Below are 26070 nucleotides of genomic sequence, written 5' to 3'. Positions count from 1 at the left end.
TTGTTTTCTTTTTTATTTTGTTCAGGGGCTGTAGGGGCTGGTCCAACATTTGGTATCAGAGCCCTAGGCTCAACACGTGGGATCTTTGAAGAGGTTCTATGTGAACCTGTTCCTGTTGCGGTTCTGTGTGAGCCGAAGCTCTGTGTGAGCCGAGTTCATAATCCAAAAAATCTGTGTGAAGAGAGTTTTGAACAGCAATCTGGGTGAGGTGAAGCAAATCCGAGCACAAAAGCATGAAATCTGTGTGAGTGAGTGTTGAAGATTGATCTGTGTGAAGAGAAAGCTATGTGCTAAGAAAGTGTTGTGTGCTGAGAAAGTGTTGTGTGCTCAATTGAAGTTCTGGGTGAACAAAGAAGACAGGAACCTGTGTGGTGAAGCCAATCTATGTGAAGAAGTTAGTCAAAGTGAGAAAGAAGATCAGAAAACAAGATTTCTGGTGCACCTGCAAGTGTGTGAGTGTAAACCTACTTGGGTGTGAACCTGCCATGAGTTGTACCACCCTCTTTTGTTGACAAATGAATGCCTCCTTTGTTGACAATAAGAACTCAAATGGCAACTTCGTATGTTCACATAATGAACACAATAAATGGTAGCAGTAGTAATTGTAGGCTTGTTTAAGTATAAATAGAGGCTCTAACCTCAGTTGTAAGACACCACAAAACAGAGAGTGTACTGTGTAATACTTACAGTGAGTATTAGAGGGTTGTTTCTTTTTCTTGTAATATTGAGCGTGTAAGCTCTTCTCTTTTGTTCTAGTTCTGAATAAAAGTGTGTTTCAACCCCAACAAGTGGTATCAGAGCTTGGTTAAGCTCCGGGGGAAGCATTCTCTGTTTTTGGTCGAAATTTTTTTGTCTCAAAAACAATTTCGGAGTACACCGTTCGAAAGGTATCGTTCTGAGGTTTCCGAAAATATATTTTTTTGAATTTTTTGACCACCGGAAGGCCTCCAAATCACCGGTCAAAGTTGGTCAAATCTGCCGGAAAAGTCGCCGGAAAAACCAGGGTTCGCCGGAGAAGACGGTACTGTAGCAGCACTGTAGCAGTGACATCATCAGTGACGTCAGCAGCTGACCAAAGTTCTGGAAATTGCAGTTTAGCCCCTGTTCTTCCGGAAAGTGCAATTTAGCCCCTGTTTTTCAGAAAAATTGCAATTTTGGTCCCGTTTTTCAGAAAAATTTCAATTTAGCCCCTGTTTTACTTCTGTAAAAGTTCTATTTGCCCCCTGAACTTCTGAAAAGTTCATATTGGTCTCCGTACTTCAAAATATATATATATATATATATATATATATATATATATATATATATATATATATATATATATATATATATATATATATATATATATATATATATATATTCTTACTCGTGTATGCCCAAGTATATGCCAAGAATGACTACACCAACCTCGTCATCTTCTCAAGCCGGAGTTGAAAGTTTTCAAAGGATCGGGAAAGACGGTAGCGTTACGTTACACTATCCAATGCTCACGAAGATGAACTACGCGGTGTGGGCCATAAAAATGCGAGTGAATTTACAAGCACAAGGAGTATGGGATGTAATTAAAAATGCAGAAACGGACGAACGTAAAGATCGGATGGCTCTTGCGGCTATTTATCAAGCAATTCCAGAGGACGTACTTCTGATGTTAGCTGAGAAGGACACAGCTAAAGAAGCATGGGAAACGCTCAAGATGATGCACATGGGAGCCGATCGGGTCAAGGAGGCTAAAGCTCAAACCTTGAGAAGTGACTTCGAGGTGATCCGGATGAAAGACAGTGAATCGGTAGATGATTTTTCCATGAGATTGAATACTATCGTAACTGGTATTCGATCTCTTGGTGAAAAGATTGAAGAAATTACGGTTGTGAAGAAGTTTTTGCGAGCCGTACCGATACGATTTATACAAATCGTAACATCGATCGAGCAATTCGGAGATTTGAAGAATATGACGGTGGAAGAAGTTGTGGGTCGTCTTAAGACCCATGAAGAGAGACTTCGAAGCTATGGAGAAAAAGAAGAAGGACCTTCTCTATTGCTTACACATGCCGAGTGGGCATCTCGTTCGAAGCAAACTGGTGAGAGAAACTCGTCAAACACTTCAAGAGGACGAGGAGGACATGGTAACCGAGGCCGGGGACGAGGCCGAGGTCGTGGACGTGGCCAAAGAGGTGGTCGCGAGTACAATACAAATCGGAATGACCATAATCCTTCTCGAAAGGATAAAAGTAAAATCAAATGCTTTACTTGTGAACAATTTGGTCATTATGCTTCGGAGTGTCCAAACAAGAATCGAGGTGAGGAGGCAAACCTCACTCAAGCCAACGAAGAAGAGCCTATTTTAATGATGGCAACCTCACAAGAATATGCACACAAAAAAGTGTCTCTAAGAGAGAAGATTTGTGTTAATCTTCTTGCATCGGGAGAAAGTCGAGTCGAGTCTGAGGTATGGTATCTCGACAACGGTGCTAGCAATCACATGACTGGAGACCGCTCAAAGTTTCGGGAACTAGATGAGCACGTTACGGGCCATGTGAAATTTGGGGATGGTTCGACCGTCGCTATTTTGGGAAAAGGGTCGATTTTATTCGATAGCAAAAATGGCGACCAAAGAGTCCTTAATGAGGTATATTTCATTCCAAGTCTAAAAAACAATATTATTAGTCTTGGACAAATGACGGAGGAAGGGAGTCGGGTCATAATGGATGGGTCGGATCTGACATTGTTTGACAGAAACAAAACTCTACTTTTGAGAGTTAAACGATTCCTAAACCGGTTATATAAAACTCCTTTAAGGACCGGTAGACCGACTTGTCTTTTAGCAACAAAAGACGAACCAGCTTGGATATGGCATTCTAGACTCGGTCATGTTAACTTTCTCGCCTTAAAGAAGTTGTCCGAAAAGAATATGGCAATCGGAGTCCCAAAGATTGAGCACCCAAACCAAGTATGTGAAGGGTGCGTTCTTTCCAAACAAACCCGAATTCCTTTCCCGGATCATGCAGTTTTTCGAGCTCAAAAACCTCTACAACTTGTTCATGCGGACTTATGTGGTCCGATCACACCTACGTCTGTTGGAGGGAGTAAATATTTTCTCCTTTTAGTAGACGATTTTAGCCGGTGGATGTGGGTTTACATGCTATCGGAGAAGTCTCAAGCCTTGAGCGCTTTCAAACGGTTCAAGTTGATGGTTGAAAAGAATTCGGGTTATAAAATAAAGACACTTCGAACGGACCGAGGGGGAGAGTTCACTTCAAAAGAATTCTCATTATTTTGTGAAGAAAATGGTATTCAAAGGCATCTTACGACACCATATTCGCCTCAACAGAACGGAGTTGTAGAAAGGCGAAATCGGACCGTTATGGACATGGCAAGAAGTCTGCTCAAAGGTAGAAATGTTCCGGGAGAGTTTTGGGGAGAAGCGGTTAGACATGCAGTTTATCTTCTCAACCGCCTGCCAACAAAAGTACTTCCCGACAAGACGCCTTATGAAACGTGGTTTGGCAAAAAGCCCAACCTTGAACATCTAAAAGTTTTTGGTTGTGTTGCTTTTGCTAAACTTGTAGGTGGTCACCTGAAGAAGCTTGATGATCGAAGTAAGAAGATGGTGTATTTAGGTGTGGAAGATGGAACTAAAGGCAACCGTTTGTTTGATCCGCAAGACCGAAAGTTGCGAGTTAGTCGCGATGTTGTTTTTGACGAAAAAGAAGAATGGAATTGGTACAAAAACAAAGAAGAAGAGATGGCGACTCCTAAGACCTTTAACATAATTGAACCACAACCCCAAATACACCTCGAAACACCTCAAAATGACCCTGAAATCAATCCGGAACAACCAAACAGCCCAGGAATCGATGCTATCCAAGTTGGACAACCATATGTTGAATTTGACGAGCCTGAACCAGCTCCACATACTACTGTCTCAGCCCCGCTTTCTTCAACCTCGCCCCATATGGAAAGCCCTTCTAGTGAGATTGGGCCAAGAGGATTGCGTCCGTTAACCGATATTTATTCTGAGACCGAAAATGTGTTCCTTGAACCCGGAGAATTGTTGATGATTGCAGCGGATCAACCCTTGAGTTTTAAAGAGGCGGTAACCTCTAAGGCATGGCAGGAGGCTATGCAAACAGAGTTGGATGCAATCGAGAAGAACAAGACATGGCAACTTACCGATTTGCCATCCGGACACAAAGCAATCGGTTTGAAATGGGTGTTTAAAGTGAAGAAAGACAACTTGGGAAAAGTGGTGAAGCATAAAGCTCGACTTGTAGCAAAAGGATTTGTACAAAAGGAAGGAGTCGACTTTGATGAAGTTTTTGCACCGGTAGCACGACTTGACACCGTAAGGCTCATTCTTGCCTTAGCAGCTCAACATGGGTGGGTTGTCCACCATCTCGATGTCAAATCGGCTTTTCTCAATGGAGATCTCAAAGAGGAGGTTTATGTCACCCAACCAGAAGGTTATGTTGATAGAGCAAACAGTCATAAGGTGTTCAAGCTTCATAAAGCTCTTTATGGTCTACGACAAGCTCCTCGAGCTTGGAACATTCGTTTGGATAAAAGCTTAAAAAGGCTTGGTTTTACAAAAAGTTCACAAGACCCAGCTGTTTACAAAAGGAACTCAAAAGACAAAATTCTTATTGTTGGTGTCTATGTTGATGACTTGATCATTACCGGGTCGAACACTAATGATGTTGTCGAATTCAAAGAACAAATAAAGAAAGAATTCGAAATGAGTGACTTGGGATTACTTTCTTACTACCTTGGAATCGAAGTTTCGCAAAAGAAGTGGGGAATATCTTTGCGACAAACGGCTTATGCAAAGAAAATTTTAGAGCAATTTGGGTTGCTGGATTGCAATCCGACAACGTCACCAATGGAACCTAAGTTGAAGGTCAAGAAGGATGAAGATGGTGAAAAAGTTGATCCAACTGAATATAGGAGAGTGGTAGGTTGTTTAAGGTACTTGACTCACACTCGACCAGACCTGTCATTTTCGGTTGGAATTGCAAGTCGTTTCATGGAGGAACCAACCACTTTGCATTTCCAAGTTGTGAAACACATCTTGCGATACGTAAAAGGAACCGTTGATTATGGAATCAACTATGGAAGAGGTCGTGAAATTGAAGATTTGGTTGGTTTTACCGATAGTGATCTTGGAGGTGACCCTGTTGATAGCAAGAGCACAAGTGGAATGATTTTCTATCTGGGAAGGAATGCGATAACTTGGCAATCCCAAAAGCAAAAGACTGTTGCTTTGTCCACGTGTGAAGCCGAGTTCATGGCAGCTACAACAGCAGCATGTCAAGCCATTTGGCTTGCTAATCTCGTGAAGGAGCTCACGGGACATCATATTATGCCTATCACCTTATATGTCGATAACAAGTCAGCAATCGCATTGATGAAAAATCCTGTGTTTCATGGTCGAAGCAAACACATTGACATTCGTTATCACTTCATACGAGAATGTGTTGAACGTGGGCAAATTATAGTGGAATATGTCAACTCGAAGGATCAACGGGCGGACATCTTTACAAAGGCTTTAGCATACGTGAAACATGGTGAAATGCGAAACATGATCGGAGTGACGAATCTCGAGCCAAGTTAGGTTTAAGGGGGAGAATGTGAGTGTAAACCTACTTGGGTGTGAACCTGCCATGAGTTGTACCACCCTCTTTTGTTGACAAATGAATGCCTCCTTTGTTGACAATAAGAACTCAAATGGCAACTTCGTATGTTCACATAATGAACACAATAAATGGTAGCAGTAGTAATTGTAGGCTTGTTTAAGTATAAATAGAGGCTCTAACCTCAGTTGTAAGACACCACAAAACAGAGAGTGTACTGTGTAATACTTACAGTGAGTATTAGAGGGTTGTTTCTTTTTCTTGTAATATTGAGCGTGTAAGCTCTTCTCTTTTGTTCTAGTTCTGAATAAAAGTGTGTTTCAACCCCAACAAAGTGTGTGTGGGTGGTTTGAAGAAAGAAAAAGATCGAAAATAATTCAGATCTGTGTGTGTGATCTGAATTGGTTGGTTCCGTACAAGAAGAAAGGTCAAGTTAAGGAAGATGCCAGCAACAAACCCGGGAGGATCAAGTCAGGTTGTACCCGTGACCAGTCAAAGTATCCCGCTGCAATGTCCCAAGTTAACAGCTACAAATTATACAAGTTTGTCAATTATGGTGGAGTCGATCTTACAAGCATACGACTTATGGGAAGCGGTTAATCCGGAAACTGGAAAAGCGATTGAGGCAAAGAAAAATCTGATGGCAAGAGCATTTGTGTTTCAAACTCTACCTGAAGATATATTGCTTCAAGTGGCTAAGCATAAGGATGCAAAAGATGTGTGGGAAGCGCTTCATGTGCGGTATTTGGGAGCCGAAAGAGTTCAAAAGGCAAGACTTCAAACACTTAGAACCGAGCTAGAGATGTTGAAGATGAAAGAGGGCGACATGATTGATGAGTTTTCGGGGAAACTTAGTGAGATTGCATCCAAATTCAAGAGTCTTGGGTCTAGCTTGGAGGATGAGATAGTGGTAAGAAAACTACTAAATTCGGTTCCTAAGAAGTTTTTGCAGATTGTTGCATCTATTGAGCAATACTCCGAGATAGAGGACATGTCACTTGAGGAAGTTGTGGGAAGGTTGAAGGCATATGAAGAGAGAATCAAGGTTCTTGATGAAGATGATAATGATCGAAATCAAAACAAACTTTTACTGTCAAAAGAGGAATGAGAAGAGAGAACCAAGCGTGGTAACTTTAGTCGAGATCAATTTGGACAAGGAAGAGGTTGGGGTCAAGGAAGAGGTCGTGGTAGAGGTCGAGATGGCCAATTCAAAAGCTATGAAGATCGAAGGGAGCAAGGTATGTATCGAGATAAGAGACATATTAAATGCTATAATTGTCAAGAATATGGACATTATGCAGCTGAGTGTCCTAAAAAGGAATTAAAAGAAGAAGAAGTTCACTTGACTGGAGATGATAATGAGCCAGCACTGCTTTGAAGAATCAAATTCATGTCAAGATTAAGAGGTTGAGTGTTGGGTAATCTTGACATGGGTCATGGGTTTATTGAAGTTATGGGTATGGGTAGTATTTGATTGTTTATTTAATGTTTGAATAAAGGACTTTGACCAAGTTTAAATTTAGAAAACGTGATTTATACTTGGTCATTGTAGGGTGCTTTTCTTTAGGAGTAATGGCTAGTTTTTAGGCTTTATGTTGTTTATTCCCGTCGGTTTTTTGTAGGCTATTTATAGCCGGTTGCTTTTGATTAATGGAGTGTGGTTGAGTCCAGATTAAAGAAACTCCATCTGTTTTCTCCTTTTCTTTTCGTGTGCAGCAATTTTCTTTTCGTGTGCAGCAACAACAGGGAACACATTCTTGTTTTCTTTTTTATTTTGTTCAGGGGCTGTAGGGGCTAGTCCAACAATAGACTACATGTTCTTTTTTAATTTTCATGTTTCTTAAACATAACCATTCATTAAAAGAGTTAATCAACATGTTTCTAACACCCACCAAACAGAACAACTCACCATCGCTTTAAATTTCCTCTCAATCTTGAAAATAACTTAGTTTGAAAGATTACAAGACAAAGTGGCTCTACTCAACTACTTCAGACTGCAAATGTAATCATTTGGGACGAAGCGTCAATGACTAAAAGACATGCATTGTGAAAGATGTCACTAGGGCGAGGCTCCTATTTGGTGGAAAGATGATGGTTTTGGGTGGTGATTTCAGACAAGTATTGTCAATCGTGAGAGATGGAACACGAGCATAGACTGTGGATTCTAGCATACAAACAATTCAACAACAATCAACTAATTTCTTAAAAATATATATATTTGCACCCGACTCTTGGCGTGGGTAAACGGCTAGTGTGTGTGTGTGTGTATATATATATATATATAAACCATTTAAATGTATAACTTATCCATTAAATATTCAAATTTAGTTCTCTATAAAATAATATTTAAAATTTTAATTCAAATTAAATATTCAAAATTAATCTTTAAATAATATTTAAAATTTAATTTAAATTAAATATTCAAATTTAAATCTTATTTAAATGGTATTTAATTTCAAGAGGTTTATCCACAATTTTGAAAAACCACCTTATTTCCATTAATTACATAACAAGTTACGAAACTTGTCTAGCAAGCAAGGAATTAACACTATATTTAAAAAATATGTCTTAATATAAATCCTTATTATATATATTTTAAATTTTCAAAATTTAATAAACCTATTAAAAAAAAAACTAAGGAGCCTTTTTTTATAAATAGCATATATGATTTAACCAAGTTACATGGATTTAAGTATTGATACAATAATAACCTAATAGCTCTGATACTACTGATGGATTTTCTACTACTGATGGATTTTCTAGTAGTCTGTACACATTAGTTTGGCAGTGGAAACATTAAAAAAAACCTTATGTGTACTTACACCCTAATAGATCTAGCTTTATTCTATTATAGCAACCTACTTTGAAAATTATAAATTCACTAACCTCTTAATCTTGATATTCTTATTGATTCCTTGATTGAGATCTTGTAACAACCACCTTTGCTAGGATGAGAGGACATATAGTAGCAATCTCTCTAATGGTATCACATCCAAAACACTAAAAGAGCAAAATCGACAAACCCTAGAAGAGGGGATGAGGAAAATGAAAATTCTAAGCCCTAAAGGTAATAATCTTTATCTACGGAAAGAATAGAGGGAAAGGAGAACGAAATTTAAAGTAAGGAGCACCTAGGGTTTGATCATCATCTCCATATTTATACGCTCCAGTTGCTTAATCTTAAAGTTAATCAAAAACCTTGGATAATCCTTATCTAATTCGTCGATCTTAATCTTTTTGGGTTCTACAATATTCCAATTAATTAAAAAAATCAATTAATTAACATTCAACCCTTTAATTAATTAATTAATTAACCTTTAATTAGTTACAAATTAATTCCAAATTCTAATTAATTTATCAACACCATAACAAATTAATAAATTTATTTCTCTTATATTCTTGTCTTTTAATTTTTCAATTAGGTTACGATGGCAATCCAAAAAGACATTGTTATTATTAAAAATATTAACAATAGTTAATGACCTTTGACAATATTCCAATAGTATTCAGGTCTATAACATTTATTTGCTCTTCTTGATAATTTGAAAGCAATTACACAAGATTAGTTTAATCTTTTTAAAAAGCAATGGACTTTTAACAAATACCCAGTCATACAAGGGTGCTGTGAAGTTTATTGTTATGCACCTAGTACTCATTTGTTGACAATTTTGCACCCAACTGTTTTTTTCTTTTCGAGTCCTCTTTGATAGTTTGGGTTAGGGATTTCTCTTTGAGATTCGGGTTTTGTATCTGCTGCGAAGCGCAAGAATCCTTCTAGTTACCAAATAAAATAAAAGATAAATACATGCATGAATCTTTAATTTCGGTACCAACACGAAGATGGAGTAGTCTCACCGACGGTACCACCAGCCCAAAACCTTTCATCCTGAGCCACTCTGACCACCATTAGAGTATGCAACCTACAAATGCTTGTAGTGTTACAATTGCAACTAGTCAATTTTTTGTCGGTTAGTTATTCACAAAATCTTATATTACAAGTTGACCATTTTGATATATAACTTTTTGTCTTTTTTTCCGAGTAAGCCTATGTATTCAAATTTGTTGAATATTTGGTCAAAGCTTTCCCCGTAATAAATGATAGAAGTGATAATTTATACTATGTTTTATCTCTAATTAATAAAATATGTAAAATGTAACTAAAACCATGACAATAGCATGGGACTTGGAGCATCATGAATCATGTCTACTTTTTGAATTCCTAGATACCAAGACTCCTTCAATAATGTCATGATCATGCTGACTATTTTATTTTTTTCTTATGGACCAAGTCTAAATCTAATAATGTCATCATTTGCGACTTCCTGGGCTTTTCTGAAAAAAAAAAAAAAAAAAGTTAACATCAAACTGTTATAAAAGTGATACTTATATTCTACAATTACTTCGCTAAATAATTCGAACATGGGCTCAGACAATCATTCATCTGATCATTGTTATGATATTGTATTACCAATTTATTATGGAAACCGGTCTTCTTGGGGACTATCTGTAAACCTCACCAATGAAAATATTGAATCCTTGTGGGCTTTTTGTGAGCAAATTTTTGTTTCGGAAGTCGAAGGGAAGTACAGCGGGCCTATGGCGTGGATTGGGATCTACATCTCAATAGCATCATTATTTTGCATTCTTGCCATGGTAGCTGATCTGTTCAATGGTTTTCAAAGAAGAAAATTTTGGTTTCCAAGTAAGTATTTCTCACTAAATGCTGTTTCTATCACAGTGATAGCCGTTGCAATGAAACTCCCTGTGGATTTGAGTAGTCCAATGCCCGGGTGGGTGGACCAAGCAGCTAAGCAAGGAAGCTTAGTCTTTATGTGTATGATGATGGCTAACTTGATGCCTTCTTTGGCGTCCATGGACAACAAGTCACTTATTGCAAATGTCGTAGGTTTTGCTATTCTCATTATCACCATAATTGTGAATATGTTTATGGAGATTAATACTGGAGTTATTGAGAGAGAAGGCTTTAGTCTTGCTATCAATAAGTGGACGTTCATAGAGCCCCACTTCATGGATGTAGGATACATCTATGTGGCTTTTTTACTCTTCTTACTAATAATTTTGATCTCTTCTGCAATAACACTTCCACTCTCTAAGCAAATTTTAGAACTCAAGTATCAAGCAATTAGCAAAACAACTTTATATGATCATTGTCCACAAGATACATTTGATATTCAGAAGCTACAACAGCATGTGAAAAGATACTGGATCATGGCAGAAACTGGTAGCCCTCAATTTGTGATAGCTTGTAACCCGTTATCACGTGCTTCCTGCATAATTTGTTTAACTGGTCTAGCCATATACATATCTCTTCTGGTGTCAATTTTTAACTTTCCAATTCAGATAAGATTCCAATCAGATTACAAGTGGTCAATGGTTGCCATTGTTATCACACAGTCTATTGGAGTTGTAGTAGGTGTCATCGCCCCAATGTTTAGATGTTTTACAGTTGTGAGCTTTAAATCTTTTACTAGGTGGAATAGGAACCATTTGGAGGTCTTTAAAGTAGAGAAGTATTGGACTCAACAGTTGTGTGAATGGAAAGAAAGTCATATAACATTTCTATCAAATCGCCGTAGATCAAGAAATCTTATACGTAATTTGAAAAAACCTATTCTAAGTGCTTGGATTGGATTTCAGAAGGTGGTTGTGGTAACATGCAAAATTATAGGGCTCATCCCCATAGTGGTTCTACTCATTTTCATGTATTGTTCATATTATTTCAAGTCAATAAAAGAAATGATGCTTAATCCACCATCAAGCACTCACGATATAGATGAAGACCTTAGCAATTATGTTTTGTTACTTGAAGACAATATGGAGTTTGCTGAAAGAACACTTAAACGAATTTCAAACTCCATGAATCGCGTGATGCAAAAGGCTGAGAAGGAACAAGACGACAACCTCTTAAACTTTCTTGAAAAATCTACTGGATTCGAGGGAGTAGAGAAATTTGACATTTGTCAAGTTCAACCACTACTTTCTATTGAAGTTCCTAACAGTTGGAGCTTACCAATAGTAACCTTAACGTGCATTGCCATTTCTCTCCCAAATATTGGTAAGGATGCAACTAATAACTTATTCAAATGTGTTGGTGAAGGTCTTTTTTACACCCATATTGTTGAGGAAAGCTTGAACAATGCACGTCAATATGTAAACATTCAAAAGGCAACTATGACATTGTGGGATGAGGTTGAGGACAAGTACAAGTGGTTAGAGAACACTTTGGAAAAAAGAGCTTATGAAGGAAAAACACCAAGAGAGATCCTTGAATGGTTTGCTAACAAAGCAGAAGAAATTGTGATAGAAGTTAGCAAAAGCACAAATGGAGGAGAACCGGTGGAATACCTTCCATGGAAGTTGATTGTTGCTAATTCAATGTATCGAATTACACAAACGATCATTCTTACCTACCAAAGTAACAACTTAGAGATCAATGAAGAATGGTTTTTTACACTATTATCTCACATCATTGCAGACATATTGGCTGCTTGCTTCACCAACATACCACAAGTCATAACAATGAAATGCCATGAAACTGCAATAGAGAAACGGGAGCCTAGTGTTGAGGCTGCAGCAAAGCTTCTTGGTAGGACTACAAAGATAATAAAAAGACTTGCAACGTATGAATTACCAAACATTCATCAGAATAAGATGGCATTTATTGATGAATGGCATCTTCATTTGCAATGTATTCCATAAAATTTGCTGTCTTTCATATAAGATCGGAAGTAATTTTCTGACTTCGTAACACAATTCTTGTCTGTGTGTAATATTTGGTTGTAATTCTTGTTTCTTTTGCACCTTAAAATATGTTGTCTATCACATAGATCGAAAGTAAGTTTTCTGTTTTGTTTGTGTTCATGGGCATATCTTAACATCTTTCTTTTCAGTTTGTTTGTGATCTTGGACATCTCTTAACATCTTTCTTTTCATATATTGATTCATGTTGAGGGCGTTGGATGGTGACACTTTGGATTGGGAAAACACCAGGCCATATTTTCATATTGTTGCATATAATCTTCAGAAGTATAATATTGCCTATTATATTTCAGTGGATATATTCATTTTACAATAGCTGTTGAACTAAAATATGACCAATTGGGAATGTGGTATTATTTATATTAAGGTTGAACTTTTTCAGAATATATAACTTCAGAGTAACATCATGTTTATGTGCACCATGATGGCTAATGTCTTTTTCCTTTCAACATTTAGAAAGAAGACATTTCCTTAAAAAGAAACTATATTAGCCACATCATGCACATGAACTTGATGTTACCTAAGTAGAAGTGGAGTAACTTCAAGTGTTTATGAGAGGCTCATGTAGGAAAAAAAAGGTGCACATCTCTATTAATAAAGGGATAGACACCCAACATTTGATTTCACTACCATGTGCGACAGAAAGATGGGGTGGAAAGGAAGTTGGCCATCCTACATTGTGGGGACCAATCCCAAAATCTATCAACAAGGCACTTCTTGCAAAGTTGATAGGTTTTACTATTGCAACTATCACTCTATTACAACAATTGTGTCCGATTTAAAATAAGTTTTCTGAACAAAAACACAATACCATTGACTAAATCGCACTTTTGGGCCCAATTTAAGACCCATCTACAACTATCTTTTGGTAAGCATATAATCTATTCAAAATATTTTCATCAGCTCATATGTAAATCAGATACACAACAATACACAACAGTCTGGTAGTTTAATACATAACATAAAGTAAATAAGATACACAATAGTATGCTAGTTTAATACATAACATAAAAGCTCAGCATCTAGCATCCATAACGGGCCCATGCACATTGAAATTGAAACTATAATAGTCTCATAAAATAAATAAAAATATGAAAAAAAATAGTACTTAAATGTTAAAAGCATAAAGCCATGGCATCCTCTCCATTATATAAAATAATAATTAGCCTACTCCTCATAGCTATTATCATTATTCTTATAATTCACATGCTAACAAGTTTTTAATCATTCATGTATGTATTCATGTTTAAAAATTACATATATATAATATGCCTACACCTCTTAAATCATGTGAGAATAAAATAAACACTCAAAATCTTAAATGGAAGCCATTGAAGGGCTATAGCCATTCCTATCTGACTTTTTCCATCTCCATGCAACCTCAAACTCTTTTCAAGATCTATGTATTGTGTTGACCAATTGAGCTAACGGAGGATCTTTGACGGTTCACTGAATACTTCCGCGTAGTCATCGGGTCGCCTTGGAAGGTAGTCTACTTTAATGGATGCACACGTTGCCTTTTTTACATGCTTCCACAAATTCTTTGACTGATCTTCCTATTAAAAAGAGTAAAAAAGAAGGATTAGGTCATGTTTGGTTTAATCGATTCCGGTGGAATGATGGATTTGGAATTCGGGATTTCATTATGTGGCGTGTTTGGTTGCCAAAGGATGGAAATGTTTCATGTGTTTGGTTCATGGATTCCGTCGGAAGACGACGGAATTGGAATTTGATATTCCATTCCAGGACCGTGCGAGACTTTACAATTCCTTTGTGTTTTAGTTCCTTTGATAAATGACATTCCTTTCAAAAAGATTATGCAAACCAAGCTTTAAGTTTATTTACAGCAATACCCTTTTTCCCAAAAATATATATGCAACAACTTTCTTTCTTAGAAAGTTCTAGAAAAGAGTTTCAATAGAAAATACCAAATTGCCTAAGGCATTGTTTCTTTTTTTTTTGACTTATGGGCTTAATTAGAATAGTACTTAATCTCATATCTCATAGGCTATATATATATATATATATATATATATATATATATATATATATATATATATATATATATATATATATATTTCATTTTTCACTTAATTCAGAAATACTGGTTTAAAAGAAAAAATCAGGAAAATGAGTTTTTCCCACTAAAAATCCCAACATTTTATTAAATTTGGCCTCACTTATTTTCCCATTCTATTTCTTCATTTTCTCAAACTCTTTTAACATCTTTATGAAGATAGTACTTAATGAAGAAAAAATAAAACAAAAGATGAAAGAAAAAGTTTTGCATCTGCTCCCCCTATTATATAATCGATCCTATCTCTCTCCAAACCTAACGTGGTAGTTTCTTTACTGATACCGATGCCAATGGGACAAAAGATTGATTTTTTCTGTAATCTCTCATATGCGCAAAAGATGTAAATGCCCTCCTCCAGACCACACCACCTTAAAGATAATGAAAGAAAAAAATTAAGATATGTACCTCTTCCTGTCCTAACATTGTAGATTCTAACATGTCCTGGTTTTGCTTTATTAAGTGCTTTAACATGAGCATCAACTAAATTAGTCACATCAATGTAATCCCTTATACAAGTTCCATAAGGGGTTTTATAGTTCGTTCCTCGAACCTGTATTATATAAGTCATAAGTCAACAAGTCAAACGTACTAAACAATATCATATACATATAAGTAACATGTTCATCTAACATGACGGGGGTTTCTTTTTGACTTAATACAGAAAGAACAACTTAATAGAGAAAATCATGGATAAAAAAACTTTCCCCATTAAGTCCTAACTTCTTACAAAATTACCCTCATTTACTTTTTCCTTCCATTTCCCAAGTATGCCACCATGTTATTAAATATTCTAAGCATCATTTATTCATACAATACTTAATATAGATAACAAAGATGTGAGTTTTCTTAGCTATTTAATCAAATATAGAGTATACTACATATTTGGTTACTGAGCATAGTAGATTTTTGCAAATTTGGTCCCAAAACATATTCTCTTGCAATTGTCATGCCTGTTTTGACCTTGAGGCCATTGGTGATTCCATGGGCAGCATCAAAGCATGCACCCAATATTCTTCCATGTTCATGGAGTTCTGACCTTGGTGCTTCTCCTAATCTTCCCTCCGGGTCAGAACCAATCACATTGAAGTATCTGAATTTTATTTTTATTTTTTTTTAAAAGGAAAAACAAAAAATTAAGGACATGACACAAGTGACACCTTGTACTGTGTTTGACCTACATTGGACTAATACTAGGGGTAATAATGTCAATAGGACAAAAAAAATGCAATTTTTTACCCCGTCGATAAGATTGAACAAGGACAAGCTCTTGGTTCTCTCCTATGTGCAAAAGACCAAAATGACCTTATACTGCGTTCGGCATGCATCGAGCTAAGACTAGGGCTAATAATATAAATGAGACAAAATTGCAACTTTTTGCCTTGTCCAAAAGATTGAACAAGGACTTGCTCTTGGTTCTTTCCTATGTGAAAAAGACCAAAATGCCCTTGTACTGCATTTGACCTGCATTGGACTAAGACTAGAGCTAATAATGTCAATCGAACAAAAAAGTTGTTTTCCCCGTCCAAAAGATGAAACATGGACCTTCTCTTGGTTCTCTTCTAAAGGAAAAAGACCAAAATGCCCTCAAACACGTAAAATACAAACCTTAGAATCATCACCGGCATGTCCAAAAATTAGATTCTACACAAATTTAATATCATGTCTGGAAAACTGAACAACGCTGCCCCAACTTCTAAACTTCCAACAACCAAGTACATCTTCCAAAATCGAGTTGAACTTGATGATAGGTTGACACATCCATTGCACTTCAACTGATATAACCTGAAACTTCTAACGAATTTCCGCTATTGATGATGAACAAAATGACCAACGATCGAGAATGTATTGACAACTAATCCCATGATCCAATACACTACTGAACCAAAACCCACATGGAGCTAAACGCTCCAAACTCTAAAACTGGTTGGCGGATCAGCAACTGCCTAACCTAGACTATAGATACCAATCTATGCAACAAGCTGACAAATCCTTCAACAATTGATACTCAACCTGGGTGACCCAACTGCCTCATGACCTATTCCTATGAAACCATAACTCGAACAGATCGTTGATCCACTAAGCAGAATATCCAACTCACCCCTACTTGGGGTTCGAACCACCACCTACTTACGTTGCAAACAGACCAAAACTCAAACCGGATCACCCAGATGCATATCACCCCTGACCCTTGGGACATATATATATAATAAAACTCAAGATGCTCTTCTAGATAAAGAGCAAGTAAACTCAAGGAGATTCTGAATCTTAGATAGAGACCTCGGGAACTTCCCAATCGTAGGTTCCTCTAACATCAAGAATTTCATGCAAATGTGCAAGAAAAACACCAACTTCCCATCTAGAAACATACACTCTGTAACACCTGATTCCTGGTACGTATTTAATTCATGAATTTCATGTATTTTTCTCTGAGACTCGACGAGTTGGTGGCCCAACTCGTCGAGTAGAGTCGTGATGAAGCTATGAATCGAGTATGAAAAGAATCAGAGTTTAATGATCAATGTAGGATTGCGAGATTTGAACACAGATGTAAATATGATCTTGTTTCAGTTCTATTATGCTCTCAAGTTTTACAGAGTACAAAATTACAATTCTATAAAGACTCGTTACTATGACACTAGTAAACACTCCTATTTATAGGAGAGGAAAGCATACAAAAAATATACTAAGGACTAAGCGTTAAGCTTCGCATACAATGCCCTAGTAAAATAGATTACAAAATGTTCGAAGAGTACAAAACATATACTTCGACTAATTACAACTATTCGACCCTTACAATCTCCCCCTTTGTAATAATAGTCGAAGTCTTCAATTAGTGAGAAGTGTGATGGAATACAGCAACACCCTTCGAATCTCTGTGTACCAAGAGATAATTTTCTTCAACTCTTTCTTATCTCCTTCATTGTTCTTTTTGCAGTGATTCATACGAACAATCAAGTTCGTATATTGAGACGTTGAATACCTCTCCACTTCACTAGCCTGGAATAAAAACCTTTTTGCTTTTCCAGCTTTGTCTTTTCCTGCGAAGACTAATCCAAAAGGCTTTAGGCAAATTTCACCATCAGCATACTTCTTTAAATCAGCCTGAGTCTTCGAAGGAGCCATTGGAGCTTTTATTTCCATTCCTTTAGCTGTTGCTAACTCCACATCAGTCATTGCCAAACACTCATAGTAATTTTCGATGAAGATTTTGATGTGAGCAACTCCAATCTTGAATTCTTCTGGTTCTGTGTTTTGAAGATAAGAAAATGATTTGTCTTTCAAAAGTAATGCAACTTGTATAAGATCATACAAGTTCATTAATGGAAAATCTGCAATTGTGAATTCGTAAATATTTCCATTTGCCCTGGCAACCACATACTTAATATTTTGGACTGTGTTTTCGAAAATCACATCCTTTTTCATGCTGATCACTTTCTTTATTTTGACCAGTGACCATACTTCCTCAGGGGCTTTTCCAAGTACATCATGAAAACGAATTTTCATGTGTGTGCCTTCATCTTTTTCTTTGAAACTCCCTTCAGCTTTGAACTGTGGCATGATAAACATCATTTCGTTTATCGGAAAATCCAGCTGACTTGCATCAGTATTTGTGACCAAATAGCTTTGCTTAGGTTTCTTTTCGAATGTGTACATGTGATTGAAAGCAACCTTGGCCTCAATTATCTCGTAGTTATAGTGTTTAGCTGGATCACCTTTATCCATTCCCTTCTGATCACTTGCTCGCTGAGTCATAATGCTTTGGATGATCCTCAGTTTTTCGATCTCAGCTTCAGCTTCAGCCTTCTTTTCTTCCTTCGATTTTTCAACAAGAATCGATTTTCCTTTATCTTTTGAAGCAGGATTTTCAATTGTCTCTTTTGGCTTCGAACCACTCCCACCAGTTTCCAAGGGTTTACCAATTACAATTCCTTTCGAAATTGGTCTTGCAGTTGGCATTGTTGTTACTACAGTAGAAGTTACCTGTTCAGCAGAAACAATAACAGGCTTTGTTGATGGGATTTTCACAGAAAAAACGTTTCCCACCACTTTCGCATCTTCTTCACTTGACTTCCTTTCTCCCCCTTGCACCCCTGTGAAAACAGGAGGGGCAGTTGTTGTGGGAAGAAGACTGGATATGCGAAAGAGCGGTGCAAGTTGCTTGTTGAGGATGGCTTCGAACTGGATAAATTTCTGAGACAAGAATTCAGAAGTTATTAATGGAGACGAAACCGGCCTTTCTGAAATCTCCTTCAATTCCTTAAGCATCTTAAGCATCTCCCCAAAGCTTGTTTGTTCGAATGTTGAAATTTGAGTAAGTTGTGGACTCAAATTTTCATACAACTTCACAAATCGTGTGACTGCATCACAAATGATATCAACTTTCTGATGTAAAGAGGCATAATCTTTTTGAAAATTGCCAATTTCTTTCTGCATGTCTTCGCGTAGTTCACGAATTTGCAAGTTGACATCTTCTCAGACTTTCTTGACATCTTGAATAAAAAGCACATGGCGTTCTTTTGCTATATTTTTCAACTCTTTCAAATCACTAGAAAATTTCGAACTTTGAGAATTAAGTCGAAGTTCAGTGTTTTGATCTTTGAGATCAACTTTCTCCAAGACTCGAGATTCAGAATCTTTATTCATTCCAGATACTTTGCTCACCATTCGGGCTTCGAGCATCTTGAGCATAGTATCAACCTCCAAACTAGAAACAGAAGAACCACCTCCAAGATCGGCTTGAGATTGAAGTATGGAATTCAACTTCTGATTCAGAATTTTATACTGCTTCATGGTCATCAGCATATGATCAGGAAATTCCTCTTCCTCTTCGTGAAACGCCAATTCTTCAAATGTACCACCAAACCCCTCATTATCAGTCTCAGTCTCCATATCAATGGTTTCTTGAATAGGTGAAGTTATTTTGGGTGGATCAGTAGATTGAGAAGAGAAAGTTGAAGTGAATGGTTGATTAATGATGTGTTCGAATGTAGGTGAATCTGTGGTTGAAACAATATGTTCGAAAGGAGCAGAAGTAACAAGATCTTGAGTTTCAAGTTTCGAACCTCCTTCACCCATACTGACATTTGCATCCGTATCAGATACGTGTCCAGGGATGCCTGAAGTTCGAACCTCCTCAGGAACTGATTTGGCAATCGAATCTTCGGGTGGAGTGATAAGTATTTTCTCAGAAGTCGAAGTCTGAGCAAAAATAGTTGTTTCAGGAGTTTCAGGAATTCGTTCATTATCATCTTCAGTCGACTCAGTAGAAATCACCAGCTTTCGAGTTTTCTTCTTCTTTTTCTTTGACAACCTCTTGGCTATATCCTCAGCCCTCCTTTTCTTCGACACCGGAGAAACAGGTGTTGGTACTTCTCTAATTAACACACCTTGATGTGTGATTTGGGGTTTTCGAATCATTTGTTGTGTAGGAGACTTGCGTTTATGAGTGGACTTCATTTTAATTCTTCGAAACATTCCTGTTTTCGAAGGAATGATGACATTCTCTTGAGTTTCTTCAATGATGGGCTCAATCACTTGAGTCTCAGCAACAGACATTTCAACAGTTGTAGGCTTTTTCTTTGGAGACTTTGAGGATTTCGAATCCTTGGTTTTCTTTTCAGATGAAGCAGGATCAACCTTCTTTGACTTTTTGGACTTCTTTTCTTCTTTGGCAATAGAATCCCAGTCTGAACAGAAGAATCGATTGTTTGCAAATAGGCCACTAAAACAGAATTCGTAGGATCAACCCGTTTGAGCATTGCGTCTGGAATTCGAGCCACAGTTGGGAAATCATCAGCATTATCTACAACTTCCTTCGGATAATGGTATGATTGAAAAACAACTCTTTCTTCGTCATTTGGTACCAAAATCCCTTCCTTATTGTAGAAATATTGCAAAATAAGACTCCAATATCGTGCACACGAAATGCCATGAATAACATTCGTATGTTCTACTCCTTTTTGAAATTCCTTCCATAGTTGAGTAGAATAATCTACTTGAAGATCATAGTATATGCCTGCAACCATTGCATACACCTCCATTCTTCCTTTGTCTAACCCAACTGTTCTTCCGGTTAAACAACGTAGAAAAATTCCAAACAAGAAATTTCATAGTCTAGGAAGACCAGATTTCTTAAAGTCACTAATCTTTGACAATGGGGGCTGATATCCCATCTCATTAAACATGTGGACTATTTGAGGGAATGTGAAATCAACATAAGGAGGCGAATTCGGAATAGCAAGAATCTGGCAGAAGAGTTTCTTGGATAGCCTAACCTTTTTGTCGTTCACTAGATGGAAAGTGATCGTATCAGATGCTTTGTTATAAGTTGCAGTGGATCCTGCTTGAGAAAGCCAGGATAATGGAACAGAAAAGGAATTGAACATCGCCGTGGATAAAACAGAGTGCTTCAAAGCCACGATGAGCATCTTCAATTCCTCCGGGTATTGAGAAACTTCACCATCCACATAGTAGTTTGTGGATTGAATCTTCATTACAGGTGCGGATGAAATATCTTCAGTGGAAGGATCGACATGAGCAGAAGTTGCCATTGTTAGGGTTTGAAGATAATGATGAACAGAGAATTTGGGAATTTTTCGTTTTGATCGCGTAAACGAATAATGAACTCTTGAACCCCTTTTTATATGTAACGCTGAATTTTGAATTTGAAGCGGGATGCGTAATTAATGACATCTGACGTGGCACCTTGAAAATCGGACCATTACTGCGGAAAGGTAGCCATGCGTCAAAAAGTAGCTGTCACATCACCTTGAAAACCGGACAGAATACCATACGTCATATGTAGACAGCCTGTATTGTTATCCCCAAGATGATTTGTAACCGTTATGACTCTTCGTATGGAAGTAAGGCTCTTTCACTTTTGGGTTGAAAAGCGAAGTCATACGCCAGAAGTTCGAAATCATCAGCCTGAGTTGGTATTACTCAGAACCTCAAGGATTTCGTGAGTGCAGTGTTCCAAAGAATATAGACAAGAAACAAATATAAGAAAAATATGGGATAATGTGATGTCAAACCATTGACACAAAAGCAGATTAAATCCCGGGCAAAGATTACTTCATTAATCATTAAGAGAAATGATCAATTGCTTGTGTGGGTTCCCGTGAATTACAATCGAAAACTTGTAGAGAAGTTTCGAAGGGCTTCTTTTTATTAGGCTTCGTGGGTAGAAAAAAAATTTCGTTACATGTCAACCTAAACATAAGGTGAGAAATTGTAACAGAAATTACTTGTTTGACCAGTATAGTCAGTGACAAGTTGGCTTTGATAAATTTTAACATGACGCGAACATTCGAATAAAACTCACATTGAAATCATATTCAAAAAAAATTTGTGTGTTTGATCTTGTTGGGTAACAAACATCGTGGGTTTCGAATGTTTGATCAAGACCACTCATTCGAAATGAATATGATTTGGAGTTTCGAATTTGGGTACAGAAACAAAAAGTTTCGTGAATATCTGGAACTTAGTTCCCCGTCAATTCCTTAACAAGATTATGAAAATTGGGTTTCTCTTTCATCACGGTCTCATGATGTCAGATCATAAACACAGATTTTTGATATGTCTAAGTCTCGATTGGTTTGATCAGAGACCTCTCGGACATATGTCTTCGCGTGTGATCGTGTAAGAACTTTTGGGTGAAAAAGATGGATTTAAGACACGAAAAGTACCTCTGTTATTGTTGGACCAAACAGGAAACTCTTAAATAATTTTGAGAAGAGTCAGGTAGCTCAGAGACTAATGTGAATATAAGCCTGATTTGGAAGAAATTTCCGTATGAAGAATTTCATTAAGGCTTTCGTACACACACATTGAGTCATTGGAGGCTTCGGACAACATGCAGCAGCATGCTTCTAGGGACAACATAACTAGTTCAAAATGCGAAAAACTGCCAACACATTCCATCTTGTATCTTCATGATGTTCTGTAACAAAATAAAAATGAAAATATTTTTGTTGTTTTGAAGTTTTCGAAAATTTAAAATACAAAAAAAATCTTTTTGGATTTTTGATTTTTCGAAAATTTGAAATACAAAACAAAAGAAAATCTTTTTGGATTTTTGATTTTTCGAAAATTTGAAATACAAAACAAAAGAAAATCTTTTTGGATTTTTGATTTTTCGAAAATTTGAAATTATACTTGTTGCAAAACACGAAATTTCATCATTCCCTGAGAAGTGGTTAATATACGAATTCGAAGGGGTCGAAGCGTTGACTATGAACAGTAACCACTGAATCAGCCCTTAAAATAAGTGATAAATGTGCGAATTCGAAGGGGTCGAAGCTTTGACTTTGAACAGTAACCGCTGAATGCTGAATGACTCTGCGTTATCTTTTATTCAGCGCCTCTGATTCATGCTTAGTCACCCATTATTCTTCTTTTTCGCATGGAACATAATTTCCATCGATCATTCCAAGTCCTTCTATAATCCGCACAAAAGATTTTTCATCTAATGCCTTTGTGAAAATATCAGCTAACTGATCAGTTGTTTTCACAAAATGTACTTCAATATTCCCATCCTCCACGTGATCCTTGATAAAATGATATCGAAGAGCTATATGTTTAGTCTTCAAATGCTGCACATGATTATGACAAATTCTTATTGCACTTTGAGAATCACAATATAATGGAATCCTTTTCATATTAATTGCATAATCACGTAATTGAATTTGAATCCATATTATTTGTGAAGTGCAAGCAGCAGCAGCCACATATTCTGCTTCAGCTGTTGAGATTGATACACATGTTTGCTTTTTCGACTGCCAGCTCACCAATTTGCCATCAAGAAATTGACATCCACCACTCGTGCTTTTTCGATCAAGATTACAACCACCCAGGTCTGCATCAGAATATGCTTGGACGAACAATCCAGTTTTCGAAGGATACCACAATCCTAACGAAATTGTTCCTTTAAGATAACGAAATATATTCTTTACAGAAGTGAGATGTGGCTCTCGTGGATTGGACTGATACCTGGCACAATTACACACAGAAAACATAATATCAGGTCTACTTGTTGTGAGATAAAGTAATGAACCAATCATGTTTCGATAAAGAGTTATATCAACGGCAAGTTTATCTAACGACGATGTCAACTTGATGCCTGTTGCCATTGGAACACGTAACTTCGTGTTATTCGTCAATCCAAACTTTTCGAGCAGATTCTTCGTATATTTTTCTTGATTGATGAAGATCCCTTCTCTGTTTTGACGAATATTCAAGCCACGAAAATTATTGATTTTTCCCATCATGCTCATTTCGAACTAACTTTTCATCAAATCTTCAAATTCCTTAGACAAAGCAGGGTCAGTTGAGCCAAAAATAATATCATCAACATAAATTTGAACAAGCATTAGATAATTCCCAACTTTCTTCCGAAATAATGTGGGGTCAACAGATCCTTGTTTAAATTTAGATTGTTTCAAAAACGAAGTTAGAGTGGCATACCATGCTCTTGGTGCTTGTTTTAAACCATAAACTGCCTTATCTAAAATATAAACATGATTTGGATATTCTTCCTTAATAAAACCTGGGGGTTGTTCCACATAAACAGTCTCTTCAAGCTCTCCATTTAAAAATGCACATTTCACATCCATTTGATAAACATCAAAATCTTTATGAGCTGCATAAGCCAGAAATATTCGAACAGCCTCTAGTCTTGCGACAGGGGCGAAATTTTCTTCATAGTCGATTCCTTCTTGTTGTGAATATCCTTTAACAACAAGTCTGGCTTTGTTTCGAACAATGTTTCCATCTTTGTCGGTTTTATTTTTGAAAATCCATTTTAACCCGACAATTGAAACATTTTTAGGTTTAGGAATTAATCTCCAAACCTTGTTTCGTTCAAATTCAGGCAATTCATATTGCATTGCAACAACCCAATCTGAGTGTTCCATGGCAATCTTAATTGTTTTTGGTTCAATTTTGGAAATGAAAACATTGAACATGCAAAATTCTTGATGAGTATTCAATACCTCATTCTTTGCATGAATTTGAGCTCTCGTTAAAACTCCTTCTTGTGGATTCCCAATTACTTGATCCTTCGGATGATCTCTTGTCCATTTTTCCATTGGTGGATAGGCAGGATCAAATTCCAAAGGAGCATCTTCGTATATATCATCATTCTCAGAACCTGCAATCGAACAAACATCATCAAAATTATTATTATTTGCACTATTTTCTATATGCTCCCCCTCAACTCTAGGCTCCCCCTCAACATTAGCATTCAATCTTTATTTCTCCCCCTTGAAAGAATGCTCATCATCGTTTAAAGTATTCGAATCCAAGTGCTCCCCCTCCATTGGATTATTTTGCATGCTTTCGCCTTCTTGAGGAATTGATGTTGATTCATCAGTAAATTTTGCAAATTCGGGTATGTGATTATCAGGAGCATGAATTTCAGCATCGATTGCATGATCTGAAATTCCAAAAATCAAATCATAATCAATATCATACATTTGTAAAGATTCAGTTTCAACTTGTGTGTCTTGTAAAATTGGATGATTTGCAAATTTATGCTCATTTTGTTTAACATAGTAATCATCGAATGTGAGATTGAAAGTTTCTTCCACTTTTCGTGTTCGCTTATTTAACACACGATATGCTACAGAATTGTGCGAATATCCAAGAAAAATCCCTTCATCAGCTTTTGCTTGAAATTTCGAAAGATGATCCTTGAGATTCATAATAAAGCACCTACATCCGAAAACATGAAAGAATTTCACATTAGGTTTACGATTATTCAGAATTTCGTATGGAGTAATATTAAAATGCTTGTGTATGAAAGATATGTTCTGAGTAAAACATGCAGTGGATATGGCCTCAGCCCAAAGATATTGAGGTAAATTCGCACATGCCAACATGGTTCTTGCTGCTTCGCACAGTGAGCGATTCCTTCGTTCTACAACACCATTTTGTTGTGGTGTGTATGGAGATGAAAAATTATGCGAAATCCCTTTGTCCACCAAAAATGAATCAAGAACATTGTTCTTAAATTCAGTTCCATGATCACTCTTGATTTTTCGAACAATCTTCTTTAATGTTGTTTCCATCTTTTTGATAAAATCAATCATGATTTTTGCAACTTCAGATTTAAGCCTGAGAAAATAAACCCACGTAAATCTGGAAAAATCATCAACAATAACTAAAATGTACCGTTTCTTGTTGAGAGTTGACACAGTCGAAGGACCACACAAATCAATATGTAAAAGCTCCAGAGGTGCAACAATTTTCGAATCTATTGTAATTGGATGACCTTGTTTATGTTGCTTGCCAACTTCACAAGCTGCACATAAAGAATCATTATCAAATTTAAGGACAGGTAAACCTCTAACCAGATCTTGTACCACCAGTTTGTTGATGTTTCGAAAGTTGAGATGTGAAAGTCTTCGATGCCATAGCCAGCTTAGATCAAATGTGGCTTTCGAAAGAAGACATACAGCAGGTTTGCCTACAACTGGATTGATGTCCAAAGTGAACATGTCACTTTTCCTTTTGGATTTTAGTAATATTTCTTTTGTGTTCATATTCGAAATAACACTTCCTTCTTCGTTAAAGAGAACTTGATTG

The 26070-nt window shown here is 36.8% G+C and overlaps 1 protein-coding gene and 1 pseudogene across 1 annotated transcript; one reads left to right on the top strand and one right to left on the bottom strand.

The window, feature by feature from the left end:
• Positions 1-10046: 10046 nt before the first annotated feature.
• Positions 10047-12347, top strand: LOC145124624 (uncharacterized). The gene has a single exon (XM_079060036.1). The coding sequence runs from the start codon at positions 10047-10049 to the stop codon at positions 12345-12347; it is 2301 nt and encodes a 766-aa protein (XP_078916162.1).
• Positions 12348-13724: 1377 nt separating this feature from the next.
• Positions 13725-16109, bottom strand: LOC145162145 (putative UDP-arabinose 4-epimerase 3; annotated as a pseudogene).
• Positions 16110-26070: the final 9961 nt, after the last annotated feature.

Source organism: Lactuca virosa, chromosome 1 (assembly GCF_052849685.1).
Source record: "Lactuca virosa cultivar CGN04683 chromosome 1, Lactuca_virosa_CGN04683_v6, whole genome shotgun sequence".
Classification (NCBI taxonomy): domain Eukaryota; kingdom Viridiplantae; phylum Streptophyta; class Magnoliopsida; order Asterales; family Asteraceae; genus Lactuca; species Lactuca virosa.
The sequence above is the reverse complement of the archived record's forward strand: the minus strand, read 5'-3'. Positions and strand labels throughout refer to the sequence as shown.

What these genes read in the sequence shown, in the direction of transcription:
- LOC145124624 (XM_079060036.1), top strand. Translation starts at nt 10,047, where the DNA reads ATGGGCTCAGACAATCATTCATCTGATCATTGTTATGATATTGTATTA.